At 39.5% G+C, this 12,721-nt stretch overlaps 1 protein-coding gene across 1 annotated transcript in view; it reads right to left on the reverse strand.

The window, feature by feature from the left end:
- LOC132394768 (low-density lipoprotein receptor-related protein 1-like) overlaps positions 1–12,721 on the reverse strand; it is a 1,611,265-nt gene that overhangs the window by 1,188,842 nt on the left and 409,702 nt on the right. The window contains exon 6 of the mRNA XM_059971176.1: positions 4,533–4,796. Within this exon, the coding sequence (XP_059827159.1) occupies positions 4,533–4,796 (264 nt within the window). The remainder of the gene's footprint in view (positions 1–4,532; positions 4,797–12,721) is intronic.

A 12,721-nucleotide genomic window follows, 5' to 3' on the forward strand; every position in this document is an offset into this window, starting at 1 on the left:
CAAAACCCTGATCTCAAACCTCCAGTGCCTTGCGGCTATACCCACTCGTGAGGAAGGCTTTGGGAGTAAAACCCTAGGGAAAAATCTGGTACTGGAGTCCCTAAGGCAGTCCTACATTGAGTACAATGCTGACTGGCAACTCCTGCACGCTTCTGGTCTCGGTCTCTACCAGTACGTTAGGTTCATCAGATGAATGGGGGGGGGGGTGCTTGCTACATGGGCAACAGCTTGCTCTCCATATTGTACTGCTCTGGCTTGCATATCTAGACAGCTTGGACACAATGTCTATGATCAACTCTGACCAACTGAGGCCTTAGCCAGCCAACATCTTAAAACACTTGCTTGGCTTCAGAATCTGAAGATAAACTGGTCAAATTCACAATTAGGGAAATGGCCAAACCTAAGGAAGTAGGCTGAGCTAGTTAAAACATGGAATTCAGATTCAGATTCAGTTTATTGTCATTTAGAAACCACAAGTGCAATGCAGTTAAATAATGAGACAACGTTTCTCCAGAATGATATCACAAAAACACTTGACAAAACAGACTACACCAGAAAATCCACGTAACATTTGGCAATCCCCAATCCAGAGTCCGGAGAGGCTGCTGCGTATTAATATCACGCTACCATCTTAGCGCGTTCCCTAGAAAGGAGCTCCAATCCCACCAGACAAACAAGACGAAAAACTAAAGCTACAAGACCTGCACAAAACCATATATTTGCAACATATAGTTCCAACAGTGCAAACAATAGCAATAAAAATAGTCCAAAGATGTTAAAAGACTATAAGTTGGAAAGAAACCACTACACAGTTTCCTCAAGTCCCCAGGGTCCCGATTGACTCGTCATCCCACGCCGGCGGCAGAAGGGAATACCCCCGCTATGGATTTCCACAGCACCGCCCGACTCAGGCTCGCAGACGCAGCACACAACAAAAGCTCCATCGAACCTGTGGTGAACTACATATACCTGTCTGGACATGCCCCCCTGCTGACTGCTCCTGTGGCTCCTCCCACAGACCCCTGTATAAAGGCGGTTGGAGGCACTGCTCCTCCCTCAGTCTCCAGGATGTTGTGAGGTGGGCTCTTGCTACTAATCGTGGTCTCTTGCAGCTAATAAAAGCTTATCATTTGTCTCCAATCTCCGACAGTTATTGATGGTGCATCAGAACCCAGCCTCGCAGAAGCTGCACACACTGAAAGTGACCTGACTGCAGCAGACGCCGAGTCCGTCAAACCTCCGAGCCTCCAACCATCCCCTCCGGCACAGCTTCTCCGAACACCACCCTCTGCTGAGCATATTAAGTCGGCCCCGCCAATGGCCATCGGCAACACGACCCCAAAGACTGGGGGCCTGTTCTTCCCAGCAGAGACCTGGACCTCACAGCAGCAGCAGCAACGATGAAGGTCTTCCTGGAGATTTTCAGATGTTTCTCCATGCACCCACGTCTGTTTTTCATCCGATTATGATTGTGCACGGCACCCTGCTTCACAAATAACAGATAATCAGCTCTGGAGTGGCCGCTGCAAGCTGCGTCACGCCGCCATCTTGGATCCAATTCTAAGGGGCTTATTGAGTGTGATCATAGGAAATGATGTAGATAGATGTCAATGCAATGCAAAATACTGTCCAGAAGTTATGTATGCAGATAATAAAGTTGATATCATGTTATTGCAATTTTTTTTATAGAGTTGGTATTCAGTATGGCCAGTTACTTGAAAGTAGTAATCATAATGTACCAGACTCAGAGCAATTATTCATGGTAAAGCAGAAATGGAAAAAAATAAAGCGGTACAATAGATCAGCGAGGATCTCGAGTCCAGTTTGGCTTACTGATGCATAAATTTCAAATTCTGAACCAGTTCAGGGGTTGATTGTTGTTCTTCATGGCCAATTCTTATCCTCAATGTCTTGGGAAATTTAAAAATATTGAAGACACTATAGAGAAAAGTTCTTGTTCTTTATTAAGTGGAACTGCTAAACAAACCAAAGGCCAAAAGCTTATTCCTGCTTGTTAGCACTAAACATGCAACTACGGTAGCATCAGCAAGTTGTACTCTGCCAATAGAATTCAACTCCAATTAAACAGTCACAGAATGAACTACTAGATGCAGGAACTTACAGCTTTAAAAAATTAGAGAATCTAAAGTAACTATAAGATCTTAAGACCATAAGTCATAAGAGCATAATTAGGTCATTTGGCCCTTTGAATATGCTCCACAATTCAATCTTGGCTGATTTATGATCTCTCTGAACCCCGTTCACCTGCCTTCTCCTCCTAACCTTTGACACCTATCAATCTCTTCTGCTTTAAATACACCTGATGACTTGGTCTCCACAACAGTCTGTGGCAATGAATTCCACAGTTTCACTACCTTCTGGCTAAAGAAATTCCTCCTCATCTCTGTTCTAAACAGACGTCCTTGTATTTTGAGATTGCATCCTCTGATCTAAGATTCCGTCACTATTGAAAATATCCTCTGCATGCCCACTCTATCTAGGCCTTTCAATATTCGATAGGTTTCAGTAAGATTCCCCCTGACTCATTCTTCTAAACTCCAGCAAGTACAGTCCTGGAGCTATCAAATGCTCCTCATACATTAACCATTTCACTTCCAGCATCATTCTTATGAACTTCCTCTGGACCCTCTCAAATGCCAGCATATCTTTTCATTGATAAGGGACCCAAAGCTGCTCAAAATATTCCAAGTGTGGTCTGATCAATACCTTATAAAGCCTCAACATTTAATGTGATTTGAAATGAACTAGAAAGTGGGTGAGTGGTGGAACCTGGCCAGAATTGATGAGGATGTAGGGAAATCTAAAAACATAGAAAATTAGAAACTGTTTAAATGAGTGGCTGATGATCAGCATGTATTCAGCGGGCTGAATGGTCTGTTGATGTGCTGTATCTCTCTGTGACTATACTAAAGGTGCATGTTGTGACTACGATCGAAGTCACAGGGAGGCATTGAAGCTGGTGATATAGAAGTCTTTATTCCGCACAACAAGCAGACATTGTACTGAAGACACTTTTGGAAGAGGAGGCTCATAAACTCAAAGTACATCACACTTTTATACCCTTAAGATCAATGTTAACAATGTAGTTTCAATAGTTACAACGACATTGTTTGCTTCTGTACTTTGGGTGGAGAATGCTTCCTTTGAGTCATATATAATTTTCAAACACCTAGATCTTCACACCAACACTCCAGACACAATGTTAATCACCACCGTTTCTGCAGCCTGAATGGGGTGTTTCCTGGGTTACTATCAACCCCAGCCTGCAGCTCCAAGAACACCACTGTTCTGAGCTGCATTTTAAATTCAATCTGCAATCCACATTTAAATCTGAAGACAGTTTGCTGTTGAAATTAACATTTCCTTTATTCCAAACCTCCAGAATATGCCCTAACAGTGCACACACAAGGCTGTCACAAATTAAAACAAAGCTGAGTTCGCAGATCAAATTGCTAAATGACCAATTTAGAGCAGAGGTCACAAAGTATTTCCACAGAGGAATTCTGCATGACATGTTGTTTCATGCACCGCAGGACTGTAATTTTTTTAAAACGCTTGTGATGCTCCAGAAACAAGATTCATCCTATTAGAATGACATGTAGGGGTTAGAATAAGTGACAATTGATCCTGCCCAAACAAAATGGAATCAGTGTCCTATTGTGCAATTTAGTTTCTCTTCTGATTATGAATCTAATGTACAGTCTGATCCACTGGGACCTGCTAAAGAAAATTCCAAAGTTAATGAACTGGCTTTGCCAGAACATTTTGCAGCATAGGTCAATCCCAGTCACCTGAAAAACTTTTGATCTGCTACGGAATCCTCATTACCTTCCTCACGAATGGAATTATTGTGCCCTCCCACACTAACCTAGCACCTAAATGAGGATTCAATGGAGGAAACAAGGAAATAAAAATATATTTTAGCTCTCCAATTTTCTTAGGAATAGTCCTCACTTATTTTGACCTCTGCTTGTAAATTCCTCTTTGTGAGTAAATCTCATGCCCTTTTGTCTAAAAAGAAGTATTCTTTACTATCACACCATGGAAGAACCAGTATGTAAGAACAGTATCTAAGGAAGAATCATATTGCCATGGATTTTTAAGCAGAGATATCACAATAAAATGACCAGCATAACATCCAGCATGAAAGCAAATATAATCTGTTGTTAATTAGAAAGATGAGAATATCCTGCTGATGACTGACAAATATAAAAAGAATATTAAATAGAAAAACCTTGGATTAACTTCAGACTTCATTAAAATTAAGGTGCTATTCAAAGCAATGTCCATGTTTATTAATAATTGGCAGTTTTACTTTATAATAATCTTTCAATGAAATTCCTTTCCAACGCATGAAGTTGAGTTGTCATCATTTAGCAATTGTTATATCAAAGACTCTCTCTGCAGTAACACTGATATTTATTCCAACTAGTTGATGTGTTTGTTTTAAAACTGTTCCATATTGGTAAGAAACACATTCTAAAGTAGGTATAAGTGCTGGTAGTACTCACTGTGGAGGCTTTGTGAAATATTGATGACTTTCTCTTCAACAAATCCATTCAATGGTGTCATCTTGGCACATTTCAGTTCAGCATGAGTGGACATTTCCTCAGCTGTGATCCAGCAGACTAGCTCCTCATCATAAATAAAATCCAATGCAATGAGTCCATTAGTATTGATGGAATTCTGTGTGGCAATATCCGATCCATCCAAACCCATCACCGCGATACTTTTAATGTTGGCAATCAGAAGAACAGGTGGTGAATCAAAGGGTTCTGAAAAGTATTAATTTCATATTTTCAGTTTCATTTAAAAATAAAAGTATTTTACATTAATCTTGTACTCAGAAACCTTTCCATCAGTGCAGGTCATAATTAAGATAATATGATATGTGAAAGCTGTGATCTCTTTGATAATATGGTTTAAAACAACTATTAGAAGTACCACAATTTTTTTAAAAAGCTGCATTAGATATTAACTATAAATTCCCAATGGTGTTATGTAGTTGCTTCAGTAATGAGCCACAGTAAGCTCTGTTATTTTATCCTCAGTGTGGACAAATAAAAATCTTTCAAAAGTACATTTTTGTCAACTTACTCCCTTCTGGTATGTTGAAGTGTTGTTAAACTAAATTTCTATGCATATGTTAATGTTAATCTAGTTTCCTTTAAATTAAATGGATCATCAAAGCATAAAACTTATTTAACATTGGCTATAGTCGATCAAACACACTTTCTACAGTAATAGGAATGCAGCTCTCTGTCTCAGTGAAACGCATATAAATAATAAATATATGACCAAATTCTAATCACAGAGATCTCTGCTAGTAGAAAACAGAATTCCCTGAGGGCTCCTGCTCTTCTGTGGGTAAAAGCACTATTGTCTGCAGTTCCTTGCATGATCTTCAGACAGCCCCTAAGTTTCAGTAACATTTTCAGATGACCCTTTCTGAAACAAGGTAATATAAACTAGCTATTCAATTCTAAAGGAACAGAAAGACACACCAGGATATGTGCAGAGTTTATTAAATGGAGCTGGGTAGGTTATAAAACAGCTTAAACAAACACGAGATCCTAAGCTCTGTGTAGAAACATTGTGTGTAAAGAGAGTCATAGTAACTCCTTTATAAAGTACGGCTTTACCTACAAGTGGAGTATTGTGTGAAGCTCTGGATGCTACATTTTAATAAGATGGGATTGTAGAATAACAAAGCCCAGAAAGAAGCCTTTTCTACCCCACCCTGAGCACCACTGAGGTATTGTAGGGGTTAGTGTGACACTATTCCACCTCAGGGAGTCGAAGTACAGAGTTCAACCCTGGCATCTGTTGTGTATTTAATATTTCAGTAATATTTGATTAATATTGCAAATACATTATTGATTAGGCATTCTTTGTTTGCTTACATCATTCATTATGGGTTGTATGTAAAAGTACGTGAATGGCATACATCATCACAGATTCACGTCATATGTCAGTGTCTCACTTAAAGTAAAAATGAAACCGAGACATGCATGCTTGGCTCTTTGCTTTTTTTGATTCGATTTTACGTTTTAGAGTTACAAAACATAACAACTCCTTTCTGTAAGGTGTTGTACATCTCCCCGTAGAATCTGTGGGGTTTCCCTCCACAGTCCACAGATGTACAGGGCAGGTTCATTGGTCATTGTAAGTTGTCCTGTGATTGGGTTAGGGTTAAATTGGGGATGTCAGGGGCTGCTGGGCAGTGTGGCTCAACGGGCTGGAAGGTTCTATTCCACACAGTATCCCCAAATAAATAAAATTAAAAAATGCCCATGTCAATTATAAAGTACCTATCTATGCTGATCCTACGTGCCAGACTTGATCCAAGATAAATATGCCTTGATGTCAGATTCTCGTCCAGATGCTTCTTCCATTTTGCGAGATGTAAAGGCTTTAGTGACTGTGCAGATTAGATTTACTAAGGTGATTGCCTCTTTCTGTGCCCTAGTATTCTATGACTATGACTTGTGCAATGGAACTAGACTTCAATAGACTGTCAGGAATCCAGGAAAGATATTTAAAACTTAGAAGGGTAAAGGAATGTTCCAAATGAAAGAGTGATCAAAAACAAAGAGAGTCAAAAGTGGTAAAAGGGAAAACAGATATTTTATCTAGGATGGTGAGGATCTGAATGCACAAGTAGGAATAACCAAAGATGCACATTCTATTCCAGTGATCGAAAGGGAACTGTGGAAATGTACAGATAATGAAGGATTATGATAAAAAGGACTGGAGGCAAGGTATACAGTTTGTCATTACATAAAGCTGGCACAGCTGAGGCTTTATGAGGCATTACGCAGACCATACTTGGAGTATTGTAAGCAATTTTTGGGCTCCTTATCTAAGAAAAGAAGTGCTGGCATTGGAGAGGATCCAAAGAAGGTTCACAAGAATGCTTCTGGGATTGAAACGGTTAATGTGTGAGGAGTGTTAGAAGGCTCTCGGCCTGTACTTGCTGGAGTTTAGAAGAATGAGGGGTTCGAAATCCATTGAATATTGAAAGGTCTAGATAGGGTGGATGTAGAAGGATGTTTTCATTTATAGGTGAGTCTAGGACCAAGGGCACAGCTACAGAATAGAGGGATATTTATTTTGAACAGAGATGAGAAGGAATTTCTTAAGCTGGAGGTTTGTGAATCTGTAGAATTTATCACCATGGACGGCTGTGGAGGTCAAGTCATTGTATATTTTTAAAGTGGAGGTTGATAAGTTCTTGGTTAGTCAAGGCATCAAAGGTAAAAGTAGAAAGCAGGAGAATGGGGTTGATAAGGATAAGAAATCAACCTTGATGGAATAGTCAAGCAGACTCGATGGGCTGAGTGGCTAATTCTGCCCCTATGTCTTCTGGTCTTAGATCTAAAGAGTCAAATAGCCTCCCATATTATTACTATTCTCTGAATCTGGTGCTCACCAAATGAGAAAAAGCTTAAGAAAGTTGGAAAGGAAACTGAGAATTGCTCTCAATAAGCTGTGAATGTAGGACTTCTGCTTATTGGATGTATCTGAAAAGTTTACACTACTGGGGGAAGTCTGAGAATGTTTCAAGCAGCAATGAGAATGGATATCTAATTACATTCAATTTATGGAAAGAATACCAAGAAAAACCCCATCCCTCTTTCTTAAATACAAACCAAACAATTAGCAGTTTAACAAACAATTTCATTAAAAAATAACCATATTTTTGCATTCCAAAAATGTTTTTGCATTTTGGCTACTCCATATGTAGTCACTTTGTTAACTTCCTTCAACACCGGGTCAATACATTAGGCATCGTGCAGCAGCAGTGTAATAAACTTCCACTGTGGGAAATGCTGAGAGGATCATTGAATTCCTTCTGACATAGCAAATAAGAAGATAAGAAATAGGAATAGGTGTAGAGAATTCCACAGATTCATCACCCTCTGGGAAAAGCAGTTCCTCCTCACCTTTGCCCTAAATCTACTCCCCTGAATCTTTAGGCTATGCCCCTTAGTTCTAGTCTCACCTATCATTGGAAACAACTTTACTGCCTCTATTTTATCTATCATTTTCATAATTTTACATGTTTGTATAAGATCTCCTCTCATTCTTCTGAATTCCAGTGAGTACAGTCCCAGGCGACTCAATCCCTCCTCATAGTCTAACCCTCTCAGCTCTGGAATTAACCTGGTGAACCTCCTCCACACTGCCTCCAGAACCAGTATACCCTTCCGTACTTGAGGAGTAAGGAGACTTGAACTGCATGCAGTACTTCGGGTGCGGCCTCACCGATACCCTGCATGGCAGCAGCATAACATCCCTCCTCTTAAATTCAATCCCTCTAGCAATGAAGGCCAACATAAAAAAAATGTCCTGCATTTCTGTTAATGCAATTCTCTAAGCAAACTCATCCCCAAACTCTGAAACCTGAGAGTGAACATCCCTCTACAACTGGGTCCACGACTTCCTGACCGACATCAGTAAGGAAAGGCAGCTGCATCTCTGCTACAATCATTCTCAACATTGATGCTTCACAATATTGCCTCTTCAGCCTCCTGCTCCATTTTGCTGTAACTCTTATCTACAAGTTTTCAGGTGATACTATCATAATGACCTTCGAAGTTCAGGAACATTCAGGAAGCTTAGCAACATGGTGTCATGACAGCAACTCTTCCTTCAATGTCATTGAAGGGGGGAGCAGTAGACATGCTTCTTTTGTCAAGAGTAAGTGCTGAAGTTCAGAGAATTGAGAACTTTACAAGTTCCTAGGAGGGAATATCACCAATAGCCTATTCTGATGCAAAGCATGTTGATGACATGGCCAGGAAAGCTTTCTCTGCTTTCTCAGGAGACAAAGAAAATTTGGTATGACCCCGTTGGCTCTCACTAGTTTGTATCAATGCACTATAGAAAGCATCCTATCCAGATACATGACAGATGGTACTCTCCGTAAAGCAGCCAGTGTAATCAAAGATCCCACCCATCCCATATACTTTTTGTTTTCCCCTCTGTCATCAGCAAGAAGATGCAAAAGCTGAAAGCCTGAGCAACAGGTGCAAAAGCAGCTACAGCTCCACTGTTAAAAGAATATTGGTCCCCTGATCTCACAATCTACCTTGTTATCTTTTACCATGTAGAACATTGTCTCTGTAGCTGGTGCACTTTATTCTTCATTTTATTATTGTTAACCTTATATTACCTTAAGGCACTGTGTAATGTGTTGACCTACACAAACACTATGCAAGGCAAACTTAACACTGCATCTTGGAACATGTGACAACAATAAACCAGTTCTAATAATCAGCTCTGAACTGTTGACAAACACTGAAAAGGAGACTGTCAGGAATCCAATCTCAAATGTTTAGAAGTCCCAAGCAGGAGGAATAAATTCTAATACATTGGTGTTACTCAAGAATTCAGATGGATTTGAACAATGTTCCCTCTTACTCTCTGACACAAAGTTAGAAGCAAATTAACAAGAAAAATCTATTGACCTTTCTGGTTTAAGTTGGGAGAACAGGGATAAGCACCAATTTCTGTTCACCTGTAGATTTTTCACAGCTTTAGAATTTATGATCCTTCACACATGCCTGTACTGTTTTGTCTCATTATGGTTGAAGAACGTTAAAGATTAATGTAATTCTTGTTTGTGCCAAGTTTCCATGTATACTGCTGAGAGTTTATAAAAATCTACTGTTTTTATTAAGGGATATTGTGGATTTTCTATTGTGAATATGAAATACATGATGCCCTTTTATATGTATACTTTATTAGAAGACTGAAGTTACATTTGTGAGCACTTCATTATGCTAAATTATGTAACGTTGCTTGTTCAAAACAAAAGTTGGTTTCTGTTTGCTCAAGGACAACAGGATAAAAGTGGAGAAACTACTATTGGGATACAAAGTCACAACTTGCAAATACATCTATCTCAGATAGTTCTTTTGGGTTTGAAGATGATTACTTTCACTTCAGTTTTATGGTTTCTGAGGTAACTGATGAAGCCAATGTAGGATTTGACTAAAACCCTGGTTAGACCACACATGGAATATCCTGTTCGGTTCTGATTATAATTCTCTTTCTAGGATGGATGTGGAAGCATTAGAGTGAATGCGGAGGAGATTTACCAGGATGCCACCTAAACTAGAGACATTTCTTATGAGGATAGGTTGACAGGGCTAGGGCTTTTCCCTTTGGAGTGAAGGAAGATGAGAGGTGACTTAATAGAGATATACAAGATGATAAGAGGCATACATAAGTCAAGTCGATAGCCAGAGGCTTTCTCCCCATGGTGGAAAAGGGCTAATACCAGAGGGCATAATTTTAAGGTGACTGGAAAAGAGTATAGTGGGGGGGGGGGAATATCAGAGTATTTTTTTTAAACCCAGAGAGAGGTAGGTGAATAAAACACTATGCCAGGGATAATGATAGAGGCAGATACATTAGGGACTTCTAAGAAATTCTTGGATGGGGCATGGGTGACAGAAAAAGGGAGGGAAGGGTTAGATTGATCTCTAATTAGCTTATAAGGTCAGCACAACATTGTGGGCTGAAGGGCATATACTGTGCTATTGAGTTTCATGTTCTATGACATAGTGTCATTAAGACAGCAGAACATTGCATTATGCTTCACGGGAACATTATGGACAAGCTGATAAAGAGCCATCTAAAGGGACTGGATACGGCCAAACGCTTGATCAATATTTTAAGAGCATCTTTTTTGACAGAGGAGAAGTGAGGAATTTTAGAGTTTAGTGTATAGACTAATGAAGTGCGAGTTGTTAAATATACTCCAATGTTCACTATTTCTTCAATTTGACTTGGTTATTTACTTTACACAGCCTTTTCAGCTTCTGTACAATGGAGAATGATCCTCAATGAGTTTCAGAGATGGGAAAAGTTTGGAATTGCTTTATAACAGTTACATGCACAGCCGTACAATGAAAATCTAGTCTTGCACACTGTTCATACTGATCAAACCATTACACAATGCACTGAGGTAGAATAAAGTAAAACAACAGAGTGTAGAATAAAGTGCAACAGCTACAGAGGAAGTGCAGTGCAGGTAGGTAATAATGTGGAAGATCATAACAATGTAGATTTTGCAGTCAAGAATCCATCTTATTTTATTAAGGAACCATCCAATAGAACACAGTAAAAGCTGTCTTTGAGCCCGGTGGAACGTGTTTTCAACTTTTGTATCTTCTACGCCATGGAAGACCACAAGAAGTTATGTAACTGGGATAGTATAGTGGATTCTTAAAGTCTTGAGTTACTAGTTGAACTTACAAAATTTATCCTTGCCTATAAACATGTTCAGAATGTTGGAATGAAATGCCATAGTGTTTGTTTTTGCATGCAGGAAATGGTGTGCCAGATACAGAGGTTAAAATTTTTCACATGCATCTGTTGTAAAAGTATTTCAAATTTTACTGATCAAATTAAGCAACCCTTTCAACTTAACAGATACTCAATGGTCGCTTTATTAGGTACATCTGTACACCTGCTCGTTAATGCAAATATTGAATCAGTTAATCATGTGGCAGCAAATCAGTGTTTAGAAGCATGCAGATGTAATCAAGAAGTTCACTTGTTGTTCAGACCAAACATCATAATAGGGGAGAAATGCGATCTAAGTGACTTTGGCCATGTAATGAATGTTAGTGCCAGGTTTCGTTATCTCAGAAACTGCTGATCTCCTGAGATTTTCATGCATAACAGTCTCTGGAGTTCACAGAGAACGGTGTGAAAAACAATAAACAACATCCGGTGGTAAGCAGTTCTATGGATGAAATCATCTTATTAGTGAGAGGGGTCTGAAGAGAATGGCCAGACTGATTCAAACTGACAGGAAGGTGACAGGAACTCAAATAATCAGATGTGCTTTTGTATTCAGTGTTTGGAGTACAATAAATGGTTTGTTATGGTTCTCCTTAGACATAAAAAATGGCTAGTATGATTTTATTCATGAAAACCTACATTACTGACCCTGATGCTGTAGGATGATTCCAGAGTTATTGAACTTGTCGGCCAATGCAGTTGCTTTGAAATTGCTGGAGTTTTGGGAGCAAAAGTCTGTTGTTTGGTTTGTACATGCCATGGCCGAATTCACACTGCGAGGAATCGCCAACGATGACATCAAGTCTTACTATGTTGTAGCATTGCTCAGCAGTTCCACAGCATTGAGCGTGGTGAGTCTGCTGGAAAATCCTCCTGAACATAATAAATAATGATCACAGAGAGCTCACCTTTTACAGACTATCGGAGTCCGAACGTGCCTCGCAGTTACTAAGCCAACAGAGCTACAGGGCTACATGGTGTCCCTTCTGGGAAATAACCACATCGTTGTTTTATTTTTAAAGAACTCTTTATGCACAGCCACCGACATTGAGTTGGTGGTTCATTTTAAGAGGCCGGTCCGATGTGATGATGTAATTACATGAAGTTCTGTTACCATGATTTTGTGTTCTGTATTTGGAGTTCAATAAATCAGTTGTTACTGTTTTCCTTAAACATAAAATGCGTCATGCCATTTTATTTGTGAAAACCTACACAGAGTCAGTGGCCACTTTATTAGGTACAGGGCGTATCTAATAATGTAACTACTGGGTGTACATAATGCAGTTTACCTGCTAATACCTATGTAGCATATGCATACCTGCATTTTTGTTGGCTACGTGGAACAGTCCATGTTCCAAACCTTCCCTAGTAATGCTCCCTA

Source organism: Hypanus sabinus, chromosome 5 (genome assembly GCF_030144855.1).
Source record: "Hypanus sabinus isolate sHypSab1 chromosome 5, sHypSab1.hap1, whole genome shotgun sequence".
Lineage (NCBI taxonomy): Eukaryota > Metazoa > Chordata > Chondrichthyes > Myliobatiformes > Dasyatidae > Hypanus > Hypanus sabinus.